The sequence below is a fragment of the Hyperolius riggenbachi genome, chromosome 8 (genome assembly GCF_040937935.1).
Source record: "Hyperolius riggenbachi isolate aHypRig1 chromosome 8, aHypRig1.pri, whole genome shotgun sequence".
Lineage (NCBI taxonomy): Eukaryota > Metazoa > Chordata > Amphibia > Anura > Hyperoliidae > Hyperolius > Hyperolius riggenbachi.
This window is the reverse complement of record NC_090653.1, coordinates 219,823,815-219,850,005: the sequence shown is the minus strand read 5'-3', so window position 1 is coordinate 219,850,005 and position 26,191 is coordinate 219,823,815. Positions and strand designations below refer to the sequence as shown.

At 44.2% G+C, this 26,191-nt stretch overlaps 1 protein-coding gene across 3 annotated transcripts in view; it reads left to right on the top strand.

Moving 5' to 3' along the window:
- PBX3 (PBX homeobox 3) overlaps positions 1-26,191 on the top strand; it is a 340,789-nt gene that overhangs the window by 299,574 nt on the left and 15,024 nt on the right. For 2 of the 3 annotated variants that reach the window (XM_068248179.1, XM_068248180.1), the window contains 4 exons: positions 4,555-4,690; positions 19,265-19,430; positions 21,632-21,744; positions 24,106-24,195. In XM_068248179.1, the coding sequence (XP_068104280.1) occupies positions 4,555-4,690; positions 19,265-19,430; positions 21,632-21,744; positions 24,106-24,195 (505 nt within the window). The remainder of the gene's footprint in view (positions 1-4,554; positions 4,691-19,264; positions 19,431-21,631; positions 21,745-24,105; positions 24,196-26,191) is intronic. The other variant, XM_068248181.1, reaches the window with a different exon arrangement.

The window sequence follows — 26,191 nt, the reverse complement described above, 5'->3', positions numbered from 1 at the left end:
TCACAATATTAACCAAATGGAGCCAAATATTCTACAATATATGTTCAATTAAAACCAGGTTATTCTCTCTCTTGCTTATGCTAAAAATATCCTAAAATGGTATAATATAATTATATAATACAATATATAATCGCAATAATGCAATGCAGTATATATTGTAAAAGCTGTTACTGTGTGCTTATTCTGATAGTAAACTGCATTTACAACCTGTGCTGCTTCATGTGAAAAAAAATCTGCTTCAAAAATGTTTCTATTCCTTCGGAAGTGTTGTTTTCCTTCTATGCTGTCCTGTTTTTTGAGGGGTTTTATCTAGGGATAATCAATAAGATGCAAATCAATAAGATGCAAACGGATTACTGTAGTCACTGCTTAAAGGGACTCCGAGCAGTGTAGAAACTATGGAAAGATGCATATCACGTTAAAGCTCTCTTTCTCCTCTTTCCAATGATATATAAACCGCCGCCCTACGCCTTTTAGTTTTCGCTAGTTTCGCGATTGAAATTGCAGCGGCCGCGACTTCAATCGCGAAAATAGAGAAAACTAAAAGGCGTAGGGCGACGATTTACATGTCGCCAGAAAGAGGAGGAAGAGAGCTTTAAAATGATATCGATCTTTCCATAGTTTCTTGTATTACACAGGGCGACACTTTCCCCAGTGTCAGCAGCTCCATTCAGCAGAAAAAGTCGCCCTGTGTAATACAATGTAACTATGGAAAGATGGATATCATTTTAAAGCTCTCTTTCTGGCGACACCTAAATCGTCACCCTACGCCTTTTAGTTTTCTCTATTTTCCCGATTGAAATCGCGGTTGCGGCAATTTCAATCGCGAAAATTGCGAAAACTAAAAGGCGTAGGGCATTGGTTTATATATCATTGGAAAGAGGAGAAAGAGAGCTTTAAAATGATATGCATCTTTCCATAGTTTCTACACTGCTCGGAGTCGCTTTAATGTAAACCATGGAAATAACATGGTTGTATATTAAAACTTTGACTCAAAGCATACCTGAAGTGACATTTGACATGATGAGATAAACATAGGTACATAGAATACTTGCCCTAGTAAGAAATTCTCTGGCGTCCCTTTCTGTTTTCCAGTATAGCAAGGGTTAAAAAAAACGGAGTTGGTATTTATACAAAAGAGCTTATAGAGAGCGAAATAGAAGCGAAAGCAGCTGAGAAACAGTGAGATAAGGCTTCTAATGAGGTTTAAGTGCAGGGAAGTAAAATAGTCCTTTTTTGTTCTCTCAGATTAAAAAGGCAGAGTGTACATTCTAAACAGCAACCGTGACAGTCTAATGTAACCTTTAAAATTAAGCTCTTAAACTGAAAATAAGAATATGAGATGCATTTCCATATTACTAATGTTATATTTATCTTCCATACTATGCATATAATTCATTATCTCATAAGTATATTTTAACTTCAGGTTCACTTTAAGTAGAGTGACCCTTTACAAATTTACATTACAGTTATCTTAATCACTATACAAAAGTATTCAGCAACATGCTAACTTATTATTTTGTTCTGCTAAAATAAAATACCCTTGAAAAATGCCTCCATAGAGTAACGTCAGGCTTCTATTCCTCCAAGAACAATCATATTTCAGAAATAGTCAAAAGGCTGGAGCAATGTTCCAGGATACTAAAAATGGCAGCCAGCCCTCTCAGAGGTTGCCAGCAGGACAAACAAGTATATGCTGGATAAGTACATCAGCGATCACAAGCGTACCAAGTGCAAAAGAGACTTAAGAGCTTGAAATTTAGCAATTTATCACTTATAGTTCCACACTTGAGTAAATAACATAAAAAATTACACAGAAAATTTTCCGGTTGTGTGAATTGCTTAACTTAGCAACTGAAGCATAACATAGGGAGTTCTTGAGTTACTTCAAGTGTAGCATTAACTCCTTATTCAACATACCATTACATGGGGAAATTCAGAGAGCGTCGAAGGAAAGGAATGTAAGTTGAAAGCAGAATATGAGAGCAATGAGATCCTAGCCGCCCCAGGCAGGCAGTTTGCCGGATGCCTTATGGCACAGTAGCCCTGAGGCCTGCACATTTCAAGGCTTCCCACTGGGAGCTTGTCTGAATCCTATGAAACATGTATAACAGCCTGAGTGTGAACCCATCTGTGCTAGGAACTCAATCCTGCAGTCCTTATATGGTTTCATGAGTGAAACATAAAAAGCAATAGAAAAGCCTTATAGAGATTGTAAGGCGTACACTGAAAAAAAAATATTCATGAAATGTGCTTATGATGCACGCAATGTATAAAAAAATGTTTTAAAGCTGATGATTCTTTAAAAAGAACTCAAGGGCCTAATTTAGATAAGAATTGTGTCTAAAATGTAACCGCTTCATGAAAATGCTGTTTAATTCATTAAATACTAAAATAATAATTAATAAAATTAAATACTTAGCAAGTAATTTGCTTATTTCTGCACTTCCTGTGTGGGAAGCCTATATCTTGGCCTAACAGTGTCAGTACAGTCTAATGAGTTTCTGCCCCGCCCGCCTGCTTTACGCAAGTTCTGCGTGTGAGTGGTCGCCCACAGTGACAATTCTTGGTATATAGGGAGCAACAGTCATTGGATCAAAATTCAAACATATTTTAAAGGTTAAGTGTACCTACATACATACGCACAATCATCTCTAGTTAAATTGGACCTCCTACAAGGGCTTCTTCAAACTGAAACCTGACCACTGCAGCCCTGTTCCTTGCTGTTGGTTGTAATGTGATGTCATCTCCTGTCTGCTGAAACAAACTGAAAGGTGGACCCAGGAACAGGGCTTCTGAAGGCCAGCATATATTAATTTAGACTAAAAAGGCCCCATCTAATGGTCTGCCTCGCTTCTTTCAATAGATGTGAAATGGCATTCTGTTTAGAAATAATAGCACAGAGTAGGAGAGAAATTTGGCCACAGAGGCCAAATCTGTGTATTGAGATACATAGATGGCCCAGATGCTTTTTTGATGCACTTTTGGATAAGGGGGGGTGGGGGGTGGGAGTAAAAAGCTAACTGTACTTACTAGTCTATTTAGACTAGTTGTTTTAGGATAATTATACATTTTTAAGCTTAGATTAACGATAGAGTGACACTTAAGAATAACTTTTCTTACAAATGCAAGAGCAGATCTCTATCTGCCCTCTGCATTACAGCAAAACTGTTGCTCAGGCCATTGTTGTGTTGTCCCCAGAGTTCTGCTCTAAAGCCTGGTACACACCATGCAGTTTCCCGTTGAATAAATAGTTTCCGACAGGTGAGATCAATTTGCATTAAAGTGATCAGAAAATCGATCAGAAATATGATTGGAAATCCGATCGGATCTGTCAAAAATTATCGACCTATCTATCTGATGGGAAATTGCATGTTGTGTACCAGGCATAAGGGAGGCTGTACAGAGGCACATATGAGGGCAGCCATGTTGACCTTCATTTTAGACTGATGGTCTGTTATATTTATTACCCTCTGAGTCAATAGCACCTGATGTTGATACAAGTCCTGAGGGTCTTTTTGTTGTATCTAAGATATTACTTCAAATATGGCATCTAGAGTTGTGTACGTTTCTGTGACCAGCTTATCCAGGATAAGGATTAGTTAGGCATGACCTGAAAATTCTCCTAGCATGCAAATTGCATCTGGCCCAGGAAGTAGTAGCCATACCTCCCAACTTTTTAAGATAAGAAAGGGGACATTAAGCCACGCCCCTAAGCACGCCCCCGACGAACCCCTAGTCACGTATACCATAAAGATTCCATAAGAAAAATATGTTGTTGTCATAATTCTAAACACACCGTTTCTTTCTATTGTGGTTCATTATCCTTCATATTAACATGTGAAAATAAGAAAAATATCAATTTAAAGGATGGGAATAAAATGTAAGAGTCAATTGAACATGTTTCACTTGAGAAATACAGTACCTATATTTACCAAGATCTGTACATCAGTCCTGAAAGAGGGACAAATGAGGCAGAAAGAGGGACTGTCCCTCCAAAAGACTATCTCTTTTTTGGAGGGACATTCCCTCTTTGGGAACCCAGTCCCCTTTACTGTCTCCTTTGTCCCTCTTTCAGATGTACAGACCTACGTAAATATAGGTATTTTTCTAGTGAAAAATGTGTTCAATTGACTCTTAAACTTTATTTGGTAGTAGCCATATTAGCAAATAAAGGGACAAGCTACCAATCACTGACACCCAACTTAATTGCGCAGCTCCTGGCTAATCAGCAGCTAGTGGTCATTGTTTGCTAGCAAGGATTCCACTCCCCACATGAGAAGAGATTATTCTAGTCATCTGTAGTTTGCATGACTACTATCCCATCTTCAGGTAATCTCACTAGAGATTCTACTTCCTTTTTTTCTTCTTATTGATCTCAATAATATGTATGTTACATTAATTATGCAGTGGGCTGCTACATATCTTCTGTAGCTCATCCTGTTGGAACTCCTAGAAGCTTTTACTGGATTTTCAGCTAAACATGTACTAAAAGTGTATAAGGTGTATTTTTAACCCAGTAATAGTTATTGTTGTAAATTATTTATTCAACAGGAGAAAAAGACGTAACTTCAGTAAACAGGCCACAGAGATCCTAAACGAGTATTTCTACTCTCACCTCAGCAACCCTTACCCAAGCGAGGAAGCCAAAGAGGAACTGGCAAAGAAGTGCAGTATCACAGTGTCACAGGTGAGCCGCTCTCTCTTCATAGCTCCCAGCAGTGCCAATACGAGAGGAACAGCTAAAACCTCTGCCAGGGGAGGACCCACTAAATGCCTAAATATCAACTCGTTTAAAAGGCTGCAGCAGGATTTTTACCAGAACTTTAGCTTTTCAGGCAAATGAAAAGTTTTCACTGAATCCCATTATGGGCTCTATTTAGTACTTCTTTAATAGTACTTCGAATTCGAAGTAGTTCGAATTAGATCACCTCTTTAAGAGCTTTACATTTATAAAAGTGTGATCAGTTTAATCGTGGGGATGATTGGTATTTTGATCCCAGTACCAAAATTAACCTAAATGGGCACTCCGCAGCTCCAGCTCGGGCAATAGACTATTACGCAGCTGATCCGCTGTCAATAAAATTTCATCCCTCTAGAACTTGGATTCAGCACAGGGGGTGAATATGACGAAAGGTGAGTGTTAATAATGGTGGTCAGTTGTACTTATACGTCGTTTAGGAGGGTTAGTGTTTTGGGTAGTAGAGTCGAGTGAGGTTAGGTTTAGAGGGCTAAGATGAAGTGTTAGTTAGGGGGTTTCACTCAGAACACAGGTACAATTAGGATTAGGCATCAAGAATGGGTTAACGATAGGGGATAAAGTTAGGGATACGTGTCTGGAATATATTAAGGTAAGGACGGTTATGTTTAGGTATCGGAACAGGTTACCATTGGGAAGAGGTTAAAAAGGACCTGAACTCTTGCACTGCACACAGTGAAAAGTCTTTATTCCACATACAGAATAGGTGCTGAAGAAATTCACTGCTCTGTGGTCTGTGTTTTATTTATTTTTTTACCAGATCAAAGTGTCTAAGTAGTTAGACTAGATAGACTACTAGAGAGCTCTGCCAAGGCAACTCTCCTCATACAGTAAACACTGAGGCTTAATCCTTTCAGCGCTCCCTGCAAAAGTGAAACCAAGTCAAAACTTCAGGGTTTTTGTAGGATTTCCATAAACTGCAATTAATTAAAATACTAGATAATAATAAAATAAAAATGTCCATAAAGTTGTAATGCTGTGTATAATGTTTTAGAGCAGAGATGAAGTTCCTCTTTAAGATTAGGTGTGACGAAGGGGTTAACATTAAGCATCACTAAGGTGATAACATTGGAGGAGGTTTTGATGAGGTTATTCATTGTAAAGTTGGAATCTTGTTAGGAGGAACAGTAATGAGTTATCCTAATGACAAAGACCAAGGTCCTCTGTCTAATCTTTGTAAGGGCCCTTTTCCACTAGCAGTCGCTAGCGTTCACGCTGAACGCTAGCGATTGCTGAATCGCAAAAGTACAAAAATTTGCGGCGATTTCCCGACGTTTGCGGTCGCGATTTTGCTATGCTATGCACTGCATAGCAAAATTGCGGCAATAATCGTTCCGCCGCACGTTCGCGTTCCTGTAAAAAACGAATCGCGGTAGTGGAAATGACCTACCGCGATTCCTATGTTAAAAAGCAAACCGTAGCGATTGTAAAATCGCTAGCGGTTTGCGACTTTCCAATTCAGCCAGCGCAAACGCGCTAGTGGAAAAGGGCCCTAACTACTGTTTACCAATGCATGGACAGCATCCCCAACAGTAACAGGGACAGCTACAATTTTTTATACTTCTTTCACAGGCTATACCTTTTGTGTTACGTGTCTGTTTGACAAGCAGTTTTTACTGCTGATAACATCTGGTCATGTTTTTTTTTTTTTCAATCACTGAGTTACCCAGAACAGGTAAAATTAAAGCAGCATTTTCCATTCAGTACCTTATACTTTAGGAGTACTGTCTCTTTAAGAAATCTATGCGCATTTCGTCTACAGACAGCTGTTTTAAGGATTTTCCAGTATCCCTACATAATTCCAGTAGCAAGGGAATTAAGAAATGTGCAATTCATTAATTACAAGTAATTGTAATTACGATAATTATGTATAATTAATGCATTACGACTAATTATAATTACTATACCCCTGTGCATCAGGCATTTAATTGGGTTAAGACAATGGAATTGTTCCTGCCTGTCGCCTGAGCTATTGTTAGGCCTGGTTTTAGGTTCCCACTTCAGAGGTGGTCATCAGGAAGAGAGATGCACTGTGGGAGCCAGGCATCAGTATACAGAATAGGCTGCGCTTTTCAAATGCCATGCTACCCAGTCCTGCCGTGGGTCTCTGCCAATGAGTGCCCCTCTGTCTGAGGGTCCTGTCACGTCTCATATGTCACATGTGACATTTCCAGGAGTGTGCCTGGCATATGCCAGATTTCTACAGGCCGTGGAGGCTGCTCATTTCCAAATCCCACTTCCGGGGCTCTGTTTGATTTTGATCCTGCGTCATTTTAACCCTCGGAGTTTTCTGCATGGGTTATAAGGATGTGTTGAAACGACACATCTCGTTACACTGACACAATGACAATTTTTTCCCTAAAGCTAAACAAACACAGATTCCATAGAATTAGCATATTCATGCGTGTGGCCTCATCTTCGGCTTGCAAGCGTATACTAATTCTGCAATAGACCTATAGAACATGTGTAGAGGCCCTTGACAAAAGCTTCCTTCCTGTGCACGAACTGTATTTAAAGGGGCACATCCTTATATCTTAAACCGTGAAATATGTATTATTTAAATTATAAGTGTACTGAAAATGGCATGACTGCTCATTCAAAATGCCATGCCAGTCCAGGGCTGAATTTTCCATAAGGCACTGTAGGCATGTGCCTACAGGCGCCTGATGATGAAAAGGCGTGCCTACAGGCTCACTCCCCTCCCTCCTTCCCTATGCAGAGTCCCCAGCAGAAAGCAGATAACAGATTACTCACCTGGCTCTCAGCATTCCACTGACAAGACCTCCCTTCAGCGGGTGGCATCTTAAAGAGACTCTGAAGCCTCTTAAAAATCCTTTTTTTATTAAACAATCCTGTTGAATACCTTAATCCTACCTAAACCCCCGCGGCTGTAAACGATCTAAAACCCCCCTAACTCGCCCTCCCTCTCCCCAGCAAAATCCACGACTTTCTTGGTCGTGGATTTTGCTGCCCCTGTGTGCTTCCGTGTGAGGCAGGGCTATGAACCGCAGCCCTGCCTCACACGCGTCTGTCAGCGGCGGATCTCCGCCTCTCCCCTGCCCCTCTCAGTGAAGGAGGACTGTGAGGGGCGGGGGAGAGGCGGCGATGCGCCGCTGACAGACGCGCTGAGAGGCAGAGCTGCGGCTCATAGCCCTGCCTCACACGGAAGCGCTGCCCAGATCGCCCCCCGGGGATTTAGGGGTGATTTAGATAGTTTACAGCCGCGGGAATGCGGCGGTTTAGGTAGGATTAAGGTATTTAACAGGATTGTTTAAAAAAAAAGGATTTTTAAGAGGCTTCAGTCTCTTTAAGCTACTTAACACTTGGGGGCACCTCTAGCTATTTAGTATTAGTTTGCCAGAAGTTCCCTCAATATGAAGGGGCACCTGAGGCTAACTTTGCTGGTTAGGGGAAGTAGGGGAGAGGTGACAGCTGGACCAGCTAGCATACTTACGGTGTGGTTTTGGCGGGTTTGTGGGTTTATGGAGGGAGAAGTCTAGGGTGCCAGAACATTTTTGCCTATAGGCTCCTGTGAATTAAATCCAGGCCTGGCACCACCTACGGGCTACAAGGAGAGGTGGGGCTAAGTGCAAACACACTATAGTCTCAGCTGTTCCAGTCACATGACCCCCAATGAGGACGCTGGGATCACTTTACTCCTGTCTTTGGTTTGTTACATCAGCTCCAGTCTCTGAAACTGCTGAAACTGTAAGGCTAGTTTTCACGACAAATACCGTAACCCCCAATTATACGTTTATTTTCTCACAAAAAGTGTATGATTACTCGGGTGTACTTTGAGATAGCAACACGCATTACAATTTCATCTTTTCAATATGCTGACCAGATCACTAAAAAATGGATTAATATATGGACATTTTTGATTGCCTTTTATGGATTTTTTGTGAGGGATGAATCAAAAAGAAACAATCAGGCAAGGTGATGAGTTGAATCATTTTGATGGCATTTCAGTGTAACCAAGCATAAAAAACACGACTACAGTTTTAAATCGATTGTCATTGTGATGTGATCATTATTTTGGCTGAAATCCCTGATGTCTGCACCGAAACCAAAAGGAGCTCAGATTATACGATTGCTGTGTAATCTGTGTAATCTTAGCACCTGCTGCTCCTGTGCCAAGATTTGTCATAGCTGGGTGGCATGACATTAAATTAAATAGAGTGATGATGCCCTTGGACAGATATAGCATCAAACCTCACAGGATCCACCTGGTTCAACTAGTTTTACCTGCCTGGGAATGCTCACATAAGTGAAGTGACCCTGCAGTGCTCAAAGTGTGGAGCAGTACCACAGAGCCACTCCGTGTATGAGCACAGCCCAACTGCGCAAGCACAGTGATGGCCTGCACCTGCTGTACCACAGAGCCCTCCATGCATGAGCACAGCCCCACTGTGCAGGCACAATGACGGCCTGCACCTACTGTACCACAGAGCCCTCCGTGTATGAGCACAGCCCAACTGCGCAAGCACGATGGCCTGCACCTGAGCTGTACCACAGAGCCCTCCGTGTATGAGCACGGCCACACTGTGCAGGCACAATGACAGCATGCACCTGAGCTGTACCACAGAGAATTAAATTAAGAGACATTAAATTAAATAGAGGGATGACGCCCACAGACAGATATAGCATCAAACATCACAGGATCCATCTGGTTCAACTAGTTTTTACCTGCCTGGGAATGCCCGCATAAGTGAAGTGACCCTGCAGTGCTCAAAGTGTGGAGCAGTACCACAGAGCCGCTCCATGTACGAGCACAGCCCCACTGCGCAGGCACAATGACAGCATGCACCTGAGCTGTACCACAGAGCCCTCCGTGTATGAGCACAGCCCCAATGTGCAGGCACAATGACGGCCTGCACCTGAGCAGTACAACAGAGCCCTCCGTGTATGAGCAAAGCCCCACTGCGCAGGCACAATGATGGCCTGCACCTGCTGTACCACAGAGCCCTCCGTGTATGAGCACAGCCCCACTGCACAGGCACAATGACGGCCTGCACCTGAGCTGTACCACAGAGCCCTTCATGTATGAGCACAGCCCAACTGCGCAAGCACAATGACGGCCTGCACCTGCTGTACCACAGAGCCCTCCGTGTATGAGCATAGCCCCACTGTGTAGAAACAATGACGGCCTGCACCTGAGCTGTACCACAGAGCCCTTTGTGTATGAGCACAGCCCCACTGCACAGGCACAATGACGGCATGCACCTGAGCAGTACAACAGAGCCCTCCGTGTATGAGCACTGCGCCACTGTGCAGGCACAATGATGGCCTGCACCTGCTGTACCACAGAGCCCTCCGTGTATGAGCACAGCCCCACTGCACAGGCACAATGACGGCCTGCACCTGAGCTGTACCACAGAGCCCTTCATGTATGAGCACAGCCCAACTGCGCAAGCACAATGACGGCCTGCACCTGCTGTACCACAGAGCTCTCCGTGTATGAGCATAGCCCCACTGTGTAGAAACAATGACGGCCTGCACCTGAGCTGTACCACAGAGCCCTTTGTGTATGAGCACAGCCCCACTGCACAGGCACAATGATGGCATGCACCTGAGCAGTACTACAGAGCCGCTCCATGTACGAGCACAGCCCCAATGTTCAGGCACAATGACGGCCTGCACCTGAGCAGTACCACAGAGCCGCTCCATGTACAAGCACAACCCCAATGTGCAGGCACAATGACGGCCTGCACCTGAGCAATACCACTAAGCCCTCCGTATACGAGCACAGCTACACTGCACAGGCACAATGACAGGCTGCACCTGAGCAGTACCACAGAGCCCTCCGTGCATGCACATAGCCCCACTGCGAAGGCACAATGACGGCCTGCACCTGAGCTGTAGCACAGAGCCCTCCTTGTATGAGCACAGCCACAATGACGGCTTGCACCTGAGCAGTACCACAGAGCCCTCCGTGTACGAGCATAGCCCCACTGCGCAGGCACAATGACAGCCTGCACCTGAGCAGTACCACAGAGCCCTCCGTGCATAAACACAGCCCCACTGTACAAACACAATGAATGCTTGCACCTGAGCAGTACCACAGAGCCCTCCTTGTATGAGCACAGCCACAATGACGGCCTGCACCTGAGCAGTACCACAGAGTCCTCCGTGTACGAGCACAGCCCAACTGCAGGCAGAATGACAGCCTGCACCTGAGCAGTACCACAGAGCCCTCCGTGTATGAGCACAGCCACAATGACGGCCTGCACCTCAGCAGTACCATAGAGCCCTCCGTGTTTGAGCACAGCCCCACTGCGCAGGCACAATGACAGCCTGCACCTCAGCAGTACCACAGAGCCCTCCGTGTTTGAGCACAGCCCCACTGCGCAGGCACAATGACGGCCTGCACCTCAGCAGTACCACAGAGTCCTCCGTATACGAGCACAGCCCAACTGTGCAGGCACAATGACAGCCTGCACCTGAGCAGTACCACAGAGCCCTCCATGTATGAGCACAGCCACAATGATGGCCTGCACCTCAGCAGTACCATAGAGCCCTCCGTGTTTGAGCACAGCCCCACTGCGCAGGCACAATGACGGCCTGCACCTCAGCAGTACCACAGAGCCCTCCGTGTATGGGCACAGCTCCACTGCGCAGGCACAATGACGGCCTGCACCTCAGCAGTACCACAGAGCCCTGCGTGTATGGGCACAGCCTCACTGCGCAGGCACAATGACGGCCTGCACCTGAGCAGTGCAACAGAGCCCTCCATGTATGAGCACAGCCACAATGACGGCCTGCACCTCAGCAGTACCATAGAGCCCTCCGTGTTTGAGCACAGCCCCACTGCGCAGGCGCAATGACAGCCTGCACCTCAGCAGTACCACAGAGCCCTGCGTGTATGGGCACAGCCCCACTGCACAGGCACAATGACGGCCTGCACCTCAGCAGTACCACAGAGCCCTGCGTGTATGGGCACAGCCCCACTGCACAGGCACAATGACGGCCTGCACCTCAGCAGTACCACAGAGCTCTCCATGTATGGGCACAGCCCCACTGCGCAGGCATAATGATAGCCTGCACCTGAGCAGTACAACAGAGCCCTCCGTGTTTGATACAGCCACACTGTGCAGGCATCAGAGAACATTCGGGAGCCGATTCAATACATTCATGTTACATATCCCTTACATAAAATATATACAGAAGGTAGCAGGCATTTCATGTGTACGGCCTGTTTGAGTTCTGAGCAGCACTGTTGCCATGCATGACCCTTGCAGCCAGCTCTAGCCATTCTGTAAATCCTCAGCTAAGTGCCTTCTGCGCTGTGCCGGTGCTCAAGTCTCATGCCTGCAGGGGCTTTCTAAAAAAACAGGTGCATGACAGTTGTCTCATTAAACCTCTCCAGTGAAAGAAATAAAGCGGGATCCTCCAACATAAAACACATTGCACCACTGCAGAGAGATGAAGCATTTACCTAATAATTTATGGGCGTTTTTTCCCTGCCATGTTAACGCTGCAATTAGCTTGATAAATAAGCAAAACAAAAGCCCTCTTAAACGAATCTGCAATTAGAACCGATTCATTAATTGACTTTAGGCGATGGCAAGAGAAAGAGATGATACTTATTTTTATATGATGCATAGATGTTTTTTTTTCTGTTGGAAGCATGTAAACCAGGGACAAGCATAGCTTGCCTGCAGCATTGTTTGCTAAGGATCCTGGGAGGCTGGCTTGAAAGGAGGAGATCCTGTGTTGCCTTTTAACCTTTACACTGCCAACAAAAATGTTAGAAGAAGATAGTGCTTTAGGGATTTTCTCTCTTTTATTTTGTGTAGCTAATAATCCGTTTCCCTAACAACGAGCAAATGCTTTTGTTTGCAGAGGTTCCAGAGGTTAAGTTTTGGCGTTTACAATTTGTATTTGCTGAATGACAATAAACTGGCTAATACCTTTCCCTATTTTTAAACCTGTATTGTAAATATTAAGTATACAATATTTTTATCTTAAAACAGTCAGTAAAGAGGAACGTTACTATGTGTGTGTGTGTATATATATATATATATATATATATATATATATATAATATATATATATATATATATATATATATATTCCGTGTGTATATATAGAGATATATACACACACATGTACTATATATGTTTTATTTTATTATCATAATCATTTATAATAGATTTGGTCAGTTATTACCCATTGTATAATCTTTTTTCCTCTGATTTGCATTAAATTAATCAGTTTGTGACATCTTTACTGCTGGCAGATGCACCACTGCAGAATGTTTGTTTTGTGTTCCAAAGTGAGCAAAAATCACACCTAGGCCCGTATGCAATTTATGTTTTTCCCCTGAGTTTTCTCCTAGGAGATAATTTTTCATCTTCAATTTAAATTAACTTTTTAGCACCTTGCAATGAAAAAGGGATAAAAAATAGGTTAAAAAAAGTACTGTAGAAATAATTTTGAGTATTTTCTTGCTTGCTGCTGGTGTAAAGGGCATTTTATTTACAAGTTGTGAAAATATCATCTGGGGAAAACTCAGATGAAAAATCAATTGCATATGGGCTTAGACTCTCCTAGACTGGGAGGAGAAGGCTTCTTAATACAGCCTAGGCTAAACATTAAGTAACAATATATAGATATAGGACGTGTTGCTGGTGCTGAAACCAGGATTAAATAAAATGAATAATGTAACATATTCTACTATGTGTTTTTCTGGTGCCTTTTAAAGTTGGTAGTCTTCATCTTTAGCTTTGTGGTGCTGCAGGACTTGACCAAAGTGTGAAAGAAAAAAAAAAAAACATTGCTCAGAAAACTGTTGGCCTTGGGAGTTCCCAGGCTTGGCATTCTGGGATTATACCAATATCATTATCATCATTCAGGATCATTCTTCATGTAGAGCAGGGGTCTCAAACTCAATTTACCTGGGGGCCGCAGGAGGCAAAGTCAGGATGAGGCTGGGCCGCATAAGGGATTTCACAATCAGCAGCTCCCGCCACATCCCCACCTTCCCTTGCATTGATTTTTATTTCAAATTCACACTGAAGCAAACTACCTTATAGTTCGCTTCAGTGCTCCCATTACAAGTAATCCGCCGTGTCCCCGCCGCAGAGCCCCCAAATCCGCCGGCATTTCCTGGAAGGGGCAGAGCAGACGTCAATCGTGACGCATCGCCGCCTCTGGCCGCCCCTCTCACTCTTCCTTCACAGAGAGGGGCGGGGAGAGGCGGCGGTCCGTGCGGCGATTGACGTCAGGAGGGGCAGAGCTGAAGCTGAAAGCTCTGCTCCTTCCAGGAAATGTAGGTGGATTGCCCCCCGGGTGATTTGGGGGCTCTGCAGCCCTCGTTTAGCGGCGGGAATGCTGCGGATTACTTGGGAGCACTGAAGCGAACTATAAGGAAGCTTTTGCCGGCGCGGGCCACAAAATATTGTATCGAGGGCCGCAAATGGCCCACAGGCCGCGAGTTTGAGACCCCTGATGTAGAGCCATGCTTGTTCTTCTTCTTGTTCCCTTTTTATTACACACAGATCCCAGTTTGTCAGGTGTGACCATATGATATACAATGTGTGAAGAACATTAGATGGGAGACTATGTTACTCAGAACATTGCTATTATAGTAGAAACCATATTCCAAGACCTCAGCTCTACTAACAGGGAACAACAAGCAGCTGAGGTCTTAAAGAGAGACCGTACCCATGGATTGAACTTCATCCCAGTCACCAGCTGATTTTCCATGAGAAATTGTACCTTTTCTCAAATGGTTAATCACAGGGCTCTGTATGGCTAATATTGTGGTGAAACCCCTCCCACAGTGTGATGTCAGCACCGGGGTGCTGACATCACGCTGTGGGAGCATTGTTGCATTGTTTCCAACTGCCAAAATGCATAATCTCTTTCCACAGACATCACCTGCCAGCAGTAAAAATGTCACCATGTGATAAATGTCAGAATGTAAACCAGGGAGAGGAAAGATATTACAATGGGCAAACACTGACTAAATCATTTATAAATAATTATTGTAAAAATTAAGCACTTTTTTTTCATTATGTTATTTTCACTGGAGTTCCTCATTAAAGAGGAACTGTAACGACAAAACGTCCCCTGGGGGGTACTCACCTCGGGTGGGGGAAGCCTCCGGATCCTAATGAGGCTTCCCACGCCGTCCTCCATCCTTCAGGGGTCTCGCTGCAGCCCTCCGTGCAGCGGTGACGTCAATATTTACCTTCCCGGCTCCTGCGCAGGCGCTCTGACGGCTGTCGGCTCCAAAGTAGGCGGAAATACCCGATCGCCGTCGGGTCTGCTCTACTGAGCAGGCGCAAGTTTCCGGGCGCCTGCGCAGTAGAGCGGACCCGACGGAGATCCGGTATTTCCGTCTATTTCCGTGCCGAAAGCAGCCACAGCGCCCCCGCTGGAGCCAGCAAAGGTAAATATTGAATCTACAGTTGGGTCTGTCGCCGGCTGTTCGGAGGGCTGCAGCGAGACCACCGTGGGACAGAGGACGGCGTGGGAAGCCTCATTAGGATCCGGAGTCTTCCCCCACCCGAGGTGAGTACCCCCCAGGGGAGGTTTTTGAGGCTTGAGGCTCCTCATCTTCAAGTAATCACAATTGTAAATTGATCTCTCAGCTGGTCCAGCACAGAAATTCATCAGTCCTCGCCAGACACAGCGAATATGTAAACACAGGATGTTAGCCCTTTGTCTGCTTCCATGAAAGCAGGAAGTAGACACATTGCAGATTTATTGCAATAGTTCTGTAAGCTGTCACTAAGAAATGTTTATCTTTAAAGGTTATTATGCTGTTGCTTATCTCTTAGAGCAGAGAGGAAGTTCTGAGTTCCGTTCCGCTTTAATGCAAAAAGGTCATGATTTTATAGAAACCGATTCTCTCTTTCTTTTGTTCTTTTACAAAAGTGTACTCACGCTTGAATATATAGAGACCGGTATAGCTTTATACTGTACATATACATTCCCAGACAAGGAACAGTATCATTTCAGCACCATATTCAGCAGAAGTAGCTTATCTTTTCCATGAATGGAGCTTATATTGCTCAGGCTCAGTCTGAGTTGGATGAACAGAGGTCTCTTGCCATTTGCAGCATGAAATGAACAATGCTCTTTTTGCAAAAAGGCTTATGTGAAATGGATGTGCCTTTCTTGTGTGCGCGGCTCTTAACCAGTCGCTGATACTAACCGGTCCTTTTCATGCAGGTTAAACATAACGTACGAGTGGCTCTCTTCTCAGTGCTTCCAATTAAACCTCGCTCGTTAGTTTAACCTCAAGGTAATGCCATCAAACAATGCATGTCAGGCAAACACTGCCCACAGTGGCAGTCATTAATTTTAATTGCCTTGATATTAAAGATTAAGAAGCATTGGAGAAGCTCGGACGGATTCCTATACCACGTCAAGAATATCGCGCACCCCGAGGCCTCCCCAGGCTCCGGCAATATTAAAATGGAACGGGGGGAGGGTGGAAGGCAGCCTTTATTAGAGGCAGCTATTGTTCAGACTAGTGAATTGTCCCCCTCTGCACACGCCGGAGATTTGCTCACTTCTAGAGCTGTTAATAAAGCAGTAATTTGATTTTTTTTTTTTTTTACAATAATTATCTACCCACCTTCATTAATGCATTATTGCCCTGCTGGTTGGCAGGTTAATGGTAAGCAGAATGTATAAAATGGAACGTCAAGTATCAGCCAGGGACGACATTGAGAATGAGGTTTGAACTGTGGGTCACAATGGAAGGTGAGGTAAAGAACAGTTGTGCCTTATAGATGGGAAGATTGCTTTCACAGAACTCAATTCTCTGTATTCCGGCTTAAAAAGAACGAAAATCGACTCTGGATACAAATTTTCCCGCCTGGAAGTATTTTATATCCTGTTACTTCATTTATTACGGCTGTCTGCTGTACTTCCTGAATGCCATGTCTCTAATGGAATTTTGTGCCTTTCTTCAGTTAAAGGGAACCTAAAGCAACACTAAGTTACCTAGTTTAACTTACCTGGGGCTTCTTCAAGGCCCCTGTAGTCTTTTTGGTCCCTGGCTGTGTTTCTGCTCTTCTCCCTACAACCGCTGTGCCCATCCAAGAGCTGCAGGCGTGGCCTCCGGCCGCACAGGTCTCAATCATGCAGCCGTGGGTGGGAGCTTTCTGCATTTGCAGAGTTTGAAAAACTTGCAACTGGGCATATACACGCTCCCAGTCTTGCAGTCGGCAAGAATTCAGAAGGGGACAGTGGCTGTATGGAGCAGTGCAGAAGGACAGTGAGAGACCAGGACGACTACAGGGGGGCTGGAAGACGCCCCAAGTAAGTTAAACCTGGGGACGATAGTGTCACTTTAGGTACCCTTTAAAAAAAAAATATCTACGCTGATCATTCACAACATTACAACCATTTACAGATTATGTGAATAGCACTAAATACCTCACTACAGTAGTACCTGTCCAAGGGTGGGATGCATTAGACATCGAGTAAATCAGTTTTTGAAACTGATGTCTTGGAAGCAGCAAAAATGGACAAGCTTAATGATCTGAGCAACTCTGGCAAAGACCAACTTAGGATAGCTAGATGAATGGGTCAGAGCATGTCAGAAATATTGTCTATGGGTTTCACTTAATCTAGCATAAGGTACACCAGTGGTCCTCAAATTGTGGTCTGCAGGATACTGGTTGGCCTTGAGCTTGTGTCAGGAAAACGTTAGTCGTAAATGGTTTTGAGTGTCCTTGGTAAAATAACTTTTCTAAGCAAAGAGAAATGAACAACTGCTGCAGAGTGAAACATGTCCTTAAAGGTGTTATCAGGCAGTCTTACCAAAATAAGTGCTACTTACCCGGGGCTTCCTCCAGCCCCAAGCTCTCAGCATGTCCCTCGCCGCAGCTGTCCCTTCAGCCGTTCGCCACAGCTCCGTCCCGGTCCCCGGCGATAACGTCAAGGCACCCTCCAGGTCGGCCTGTACTGCGCCTGCGCGAGCGGCGCTGTCAATCACTGCCACGTGGGCCGGAGCGGACTGCGCAGGCACAGTAGTTCTGAGCCTGCGCAATCTGCTCCGGCACACGTGGCTGTGATTGACAGCGCCACTCGTGCAGGCGCAGTACAGGCCGACCTGGAGGTCGCCCTGACGTCAACGGCGGGGACCAGGACTGAGCTGCGGCGAACGGCTGAAGGGAAAACTGCGGCGAGGGACATGCTGGGAGCTTGGGGCTGGAGGAAGCCCCGGGTAAGTAGCACTTATTTTGGTAAGATTGCCTGATAACTCCTTTAATATCTGAAACCCGTAGTGAAGGGAAAAATGCCCCAAATGGGTACTTACCTAGGTAGAGGGAAACATCTGGATAATACACTGTCCCCCTTGTCATTCCTGTGCTGGAACCCCACGAAGCACATCAAGAGTTCGGCTACACTGTGCAGGTGCAGACAGCTCGCGCCTGTGTACTGGCACAGAGCCAAACTCCGCTTCTTCTGCCAAGCCCAAGCGGTGATTCAAATGCTCAGGTGCGAGGCATCCTGCGCAGTGTGGCCATGCTCATTTGGGAGCTTTAGCAGGTCGGGACGAGGCAAGTCTCTGAAGGCTTCCCTCTTCCGAAGTAAAGAACTAAATTCGAGAATATACAAATGTATGAGAATATACTAACTACTGTATATTCCTGCGTATAAGACTACTTTTTAACCCTTGAAAATCTTCTGAAAAGTTGGGGGTCGTCTTATACGCCGGGTGTCATTGATGCCGGGTGATACGCCCTATCCTGTTACCGCCTTTCAGATCTCCCTGCTGAAGGAGCGCAATCTATTCTTCCATACCGCTCTGATAAACAGGTAGACAAGGAGAGCAGACCAGTCTACTTAAGGAGAGTTGACCAATGCAACAAGTCAATTGACTATATACTGTTATATACTGGGTAACATATACAGTACAGCACCCGTATCTGGTAATACACAGCACCAGTATACGATTTTTTTTTATTTTTATTTTAATTCGGTGTGCATTGGAAGAGGGGTAGTCTTATACGGCGAGTATATCCCAAACTCTATATTTTACCTGGAAAAGTTGGGGAGTCGTCTTATACACCCAGTCGTCTTATACGCCGGAATATACGGTACTTTAACCCGATTCATATATAAAGCAAGAATGTGTGCAGGCATCACGTCTTCCTTCCATTGTGGATATTAGGCATGCTGTGTGCACCCCATATGTGGATCCTAGTGTAGTAAAGACTATCATGGTGCTTTGCTGTCATTATCTCCTACACATCATCCCCTATATTCTGGGATCTGAATGTTCTTCAGCAACAGATTCTATCACAGAAGCCTACACTAGTTAGTCTTTAATTTTTTATGCGCTAGAGCCTCGGCCAGTATCTTCAGGGCTTGTCATTTTTCAGATAAGAATGACATTTTTTCGTGCTTATGGCACTTTTATTATTCATGTGACTCTCTGAGTGTTTACTAGAACTAAAAAATGGGAGCTGCTGATGCAGTGCTGTTGTGCAATGGCATTAAAACTCATACAATTCTTACACGTTTTTTCCTCTCCAGGTATCCAACTGGTTCGGAAACAAGAGAATCAGATACAAAAAAAACATTGGTAAGTTTCAGGAAGAAGCAAACCTCTACGCAGCCAAGACAGCCGTGAATGCAGCCCATGCAGTAGCTGCTGCCGTGCAGAATAACCAGACCAGCTCCCCCACTACACCAAATTCCGGTACGTGAGTAAGCCGAGACACCAGTACACACAATGTGCACTATAGCGAGGTCTGTAATAAGATAACCCTAAACATTATTGATTGTGCCATATCTTTAATAATATTAGCTTTCCAGGCTTGAGAAATCAGGAATTTCTGTAGTACACAGAAATGTTAAATACATTGGTCATTTTACCTAAAATAGGTCTGACCAAAACAGAAATGTAGATAACTAGAGCAAACCTGGAGCAGTTGTGCACAGTGACCAACCAGCTTTTACCTGTTACATTAAAAACGGATTTTGATTGGCTTCTCTGTGTGGCTGTTTAGTTTCAGTTTTATATGCAATGGTTTTGTTAAATGCAAAAATCTACAACATGCATGAAAATGAAAACATTTTGTATGTTTTTGGAACAAGACCACAGGTAGAGTAGATTTGGTGCTGCAGTTGGTGCAGGGATCAAGCAAGACATTTTGTATTGACTGATGCCTAAAGGCTCGTACACACGCCGTACTAAAGGAAACGACGGGTCCGTCGTCACCTCCCGCCGGGCGGGTTTTCAGCAGACAGTACAGCGTGTGTACAGTCTGTCGGCGGCTGATAAGGCTGTTTCTGAATGAGCCGCCCGCCTTATCAGTCCGCCGACAGACTGTACACACGCTGTACTGTCTGCTGAAAACCCGCCCAGCGGGAGGTGACGATGGACCCGTCGTTGCCTTTAGTACGGCGTGTGTACGAGCCTTTACACTAATACCCCCCCTAATTCCTAACAGTACCCCCCCCCCCCCCCCCATTGCCTAACACTAACAATTCTCCTTATTTCCTAACACTATCCCCCCCTCCTGATGCCTAACACTAACACCCTTGTGATGCTTAAATTAAACCCTCCCCCCATGCTTAACATTAACCCATCCTCCTAATACTTAACACTAACACCCCCCCCCCCCCCGATGCCTAACATTAACTCTCCAGTGCCTAACACTAACTACTCCTCTTAATTTCTAACACTACCCCCCTCTTAATGCCAATAGTGTAGTATGTCAAAACAATGAGGCTCCCTATGCTGAATAAACCTGTGTATATTAGCACTGTTATTTGGCCTGAGGAAGCGGGCTTGGACCCATGAGACTCGTTGCCTGTGCTACTAATAAAATCTTTTGTTCTAAGAAAGATTTTCGTCATTTGAGGTAAGCCACCTCAAAGTATTTTGTCGTTTTTAAACTGTTTTTAAGTGCTTTTATAAACCACCAGGGCGCCTCTTTTACCCAATTTGCGCTTTCCTCCCAAAGCCCACCACTAACCTCCCCTCCTAATACCTATCACTACTCCCCCCCTCCTTCTTAGTGGGTAGCATCCTCCTCCTAGTGTCTAACACTAACTCCTTCTCCTAGTGACTTACACAAACCCCTCCTCCAAATGTCTGAAACTAACCCCCTTCCTAGTGCCCAATACTAATACTTAACACTAACCTGCTTCAGCACCAAAATTACCGAAACACAGCTAGCCAATGGGCTATAAAAAGTGCTATACCCTACTTTAACCATGCCATATAGTAGCTGACCTGCTGTTATCAGATGCACAAGCACCCAACTCACTGCCTCAGGGCCGATAACGCTATGTTGCATTGGCATATAGTAGACACCTGCGAGCTGGAGCTCAGATGACCTGATCCGCTTTCCTCAGTGCCCCATTTGAAAACCAACTTTGCAGGTAGCAGTAGCAGTACTTCCAAGTATAGGAGCATGATTGCAGACGGGACTGTTACCACGCCCCCTGGCCCTCCCACATGGTTATGTCTGTAAGCATATGGGAAGGAATGTCATTGGCTGTTCCTAATCCACATATAAAATGATCATATTGTTTTGTCTGTCTGTCATTAGATTGACAATATTTTCATCCATGTCTCTTCTGTGTAAACCTTTATTTACTGATACATGTACTGAGAAGAAATAGTATGTAATAAAGACTAATCTAGAGCAAGAGAAACCAGCAAGTTTCATGTTTACAACCAACAAGAGTGCTTTTCCTTGTTACATCCATTTATTATAAACCCGTCTAATAGGCTAGAGCAGTGTTATCATGAAAGATGCATATTGGGGTCTGGGTTCCTTGATGGGTTTGAATCCTTATGATTTACTATCCCCCTTTTTTATTAATTTCTTCCTACTTTTTAAAGCATCTTTCTCTTTTATTCAGCTCCTTCGCTCTTTCCTTTCCTAGGTTCTTCTGGTTCTTTTAATCTCCCAAATTCAGGCGACATGTTCATGAATATGCAGAGTCTGAATGGGGATTCTTACCAAGGGGCCCAAGTTGGAGCCAATGTGCAATCACAGGTAGGAGAGACGCCCCTGAGCCATTCCTCAGTGCACCTCCCACAGCTACCACCAAAGCACACACACCGGCCAGTGGTATGGACACAATTGGCAACATGTAGGCCCTGGCCTTCTGTATCTCTTGTGAATGCCTTCGGCTCTGACTTGGGGGGCCTTTGGCTCTGACTGTGGGGTGGGGAGGATATAGGGTATTTGGGGGTTAAGAGTTCTTGGGCAACTAAAACCTACTGTTGAGTATTTCCTGTATCTAAATGAATCCTTAAAATGTATCCTCTAGATTTAGAGAGGGGCCTAATTATAATAAAAATGCTGTATTTTCTGCAGAAATGAGCACTGGCCACCTCTTCATTCTTCACTTCTGGGATTGTGGTAGTCATAAAGGGGCAAGCAGCATAATTGCTACTTTACAATCACAAAATAGCATTTACCACTTTGAAAGTGGAGAATTATATTTACTTAGCACCCGCAATTTGTAGCCGCAGTTTGTATAGTGGGCGGCCCTTGCGCCGGCTTTTATTTACCCTTCATAGCCGCAATGAACATGGGTGCTAATGGGGCACCCAAACTTCCATGACGCCCAAGGTTTTACATATATAGCAGAAAAGGCGGCGTCTATATATCGGCATGGGGGGTTAGGGTTAGGCAGGGTGCAGGGTCAGTTAGGGTTAGGCATTGGTGGAGGGGTGGTTAGGCTTCTGTAGATGCTCATGTGAGAATAGGGTTAGGTTTAGCATAAAATGTATTAATATTTTAATATCGGAATGACCACTGCCCAGTTGAATATCAGCAATGTGCCGATATTCTACTAGCGGCCATTTCTGGCGGCAAAATTTCTACAGTGCCATTTTAGCATGTAGGTGCCATAAATACAATCAGTGGCTCATTCTTCCAACCTTACAACTTTTATCTTAATAAGGGTAACCATGTTATTTCTGTAGTACAGTGGTAAGCATTGTACCCTTTACCCTTTCCTCCTTGCCTCACCCCCATTAATAAAAGGAGGAAGTCCGGCTTTGCCCTGGAAGCCAAATGTGGCTCCTCCCATCCCGCCTAGCTACTGCACTGTCTCCCCGTTCACCTCCAGCAAGAGTGAAATAGGGGAAATGTTTACCACTACACTACAGGAAAACATCAACTAATTATAAAATAAGAGTACCGGTAATGCTTTTGGGAGCCTATTATTACAGCTACATGAGTGCATGTTTACGTTTACGGTTTAAAACCATCTCAGGTACTGTAAACACGCTACGTGGTTTATCCACACTCCTGGAGAGTGGGTCTATAGATGATTAGATATATTCAATGTTATGTTTACTGTATAATTTGCACCAATGTCCCAAATAAGAAAGAACTAATAATGTGGGCCTACTCTGTGTCCTCACCATTCATAAAAAATATAATGACCATGCTCCATTCAGATTTGCACTTAAGTTAGCAGTCATGGGCCCCTCTATTCAACTAACTTTTCTCCTGAGTTTTTGCCCAGAAGATATTATAACACATTATAAATAAAATACATTTTACGCTACCAACAAGCAAGAAAATATTTAAAATAAGTCTGATATTTATTTTTTACCTACTTTTTGGTTCTCTTTCAATTGCTGAGTTATGAAAGTTATTTTGTAGAAAAGATGAAAAATGATCTCCTAGGAGAAAAGTTAATTGCATATGGGGCCTGGTTTCATATCTTAAAGCTGGCCCAAACTCTTGCACAGCACACGATGAAAAGTCTTTATTCCACATATAGTTGCTGAAGAAATTCATATTATTTTGTTCTGTGATTGTTTAGCCAGATCAAATTGTCTAATTAGGTCTTAGCAACAGCTATGAAGAGTCTGCAGGAGAGCTCTGACAAGGCAGCTCTCCCTATAGGGCAGTGATCTGCAAACTTGGCCCTCCAGCTGTTAAGGAACTACAAGTCCCACAATGTATTGCAGGAGTTTGACAGCCACAGTCATGATTCATGAAGGCAAATGCATTGTGGGACTTGTAGTTCCTTAACAGCTGGAGAGGCAAGTTTGCAGATCACTGCTATAGAGTAAACACTGAGGCTTAACCCCAGTGTTCCCTGCAAAACTAAAAGCAAGTAAAACTTTAGGATTTTTGTAGGATTTCCATAAATTTTAATCAAGAAACATTTGTTTCCATAAAGGTTATCATGCTGTGGATAATCTTTTAGAGTAGAGAGGAAGTTCTGAGTTGTTCCATTTTAAATGACTTGTTTTAAGCTGAATATCAGTGTTTTCACCTCAAACATTTTTTTGTAATATTTATATGTGGAAATTACATGCACCTGTACTACTGTGAATAGTTTTGTACCGTAATGAATTGTAACATTGTTTATGCTTTATGCTCCTCTAGGTGGATACCCTTCGTCATGTTATCAATCAGACGGGCGGATACAGTGACGCTTTGGGTGGGAATCCACTGTACAGTCCACATCACCTAAATGTAAGTAGACTTAGTGTAACCCAACACTGTATAGGAGACCATCATAAACCCTTACATCCTTAGCAAGTACAAATGTGGACAGGCAAGTCTATGGCCAATTGGATTTTTTGTTCATTCAATGGATTGTATATGCCAGAGTGGCTATAGACAATACAATCAAATAATGTCTGAAGCAAGCAACTGGCTAATCCATCTGATCTGCATGCTTGTTCAGGGTCTATGGCTAAAAATTATTAAGATGACCATACATCTGGCGATTTAGCAGCCCGATCGACCAAGTGATTGAATACAATTATTGAGTTGACTGTGTTCCACTATGCATGACCAATATCAAGCGTGTTGATTTTTCAGTCAAGCAGGATGGAAGTTATTGGTTGATCGAGAGGGAATCAGCTACCGTTCACATGATTTTGATCGACAAAGAATTTATTTTTTTATTCAAAGCATGGAGTCACATTGGGGCATTTCTAGGGTCCTAAGAGATCCGGGTCACTTTTGGGTAGTTCATCCAAATAAATGGGTGTAGCCTTGCACCAAATGTGGGTGTGGCCATGGGACAGGAACGTAAAAGCGGTCTAAGTAGGCCTGACCCAGCCAAATGTTGGATGAAGCCTCCCCTCTCTATTAATACAAAAAAAAAACACTAGGAGAGAGAAGAACAGAAAAGAAGATGTTCTGGACTCTCCCTGGGCGACATCCAGGGCACCCCAGAATAGATCCGTGGCACTGATCTTTGGGGCTAGCAACTCCCCTGAGTCACAACATCGTTCAGATTGATCAGTGAAGGTGAATCACCAGGATCTCACTTATAGCATGTGATCCACTAGTGGATTGAAATTTTGATAAACCACACTGTAGTTGATCGCCCAATAAAGTCGACCACATATACAGAATTGCTAGACTACTGCAGCCATAGAGACCAGCAAGGCAACTGGTATAGCTTAAAAGGAAATAAATATGGCAGACTTCATATCCCCCTCACTTCAGATGTCCTTTAATGATTTCTTGAAAATGCACCAATGATGTAAGATTGGTGTCAAAAGAACGCAGTCAGTTACTGTGAAAAACACTGATCAGAATCTGACTGCGCAGTGGTTTCATGAATTTGTGCATAAAGAACGGTAGATTTTAATGAAGATTGAACATGCAGCATGATTCAGTGGGTTAATAGGTGTCCCTCAATACTTGGCAGCATGTTCTTTCTAGACCACAGGTCTCAAACACGGGCCAAATCCGTCCCTCCTTACTATTTTATGTGGCCTTCGAAAGATTCAAATATCCATCATTTTAAGCAGTAAAAGAACGACAGCACACTGCTTTTCCAACCGGAGGAGAGCATCGCTGACCGTGTTTCTGGTTGTAAAGTTCTCAGTTTGAGCCGGGGTGAGCAAAAACCCAGGGGGCCTCTCTAGCAAAATTAGCATGAAGCCCCCTCCTGTGATCCAAACTCCACCCCCTTTTCCCCAGTACTCTTTCTACATATAGCAGAGTAGCGCAACAGAGCAGTGCAATATTTACTTGTTCCAGCGATGCGTTGTGTCTGTTCTGTTCTTCCTGGTAGTCACACGCTTCCACACCTCCGTCTCCCGATCATGTGACGTCTCAGGAGCCAGAGGTATGCAGCATAGAGCATGTGGCTGTCAGGGAGATCAGAGGAGACCAAAAGCAGCACTGGAGCAGGTAAATATTAAACTGCTCCACTATAGTACTCTGCAGAACAATTTGGCCGTGACTTGGGCTAGGTCAGGCATGGGCAAACTTGGCCCTCCAGCTGTTACGGAACTACAAGTCCCACAATACATTGCAGGAGTCTGACAGCCACAGTCATGACTCATAAAGGCACGTGCATTGTGGGAATTGTAGTTCCGTAACAGCTGGAGGGCCAAGTTTGCCCATGCCTGGGCTAGGTTTTGGCCCTTACGTGATTGAGTTTGACACCCTTGAGCAAGACTATTCACTATTGATTTGTAAAGAAAGATCCTGAAATTCTGCTGTA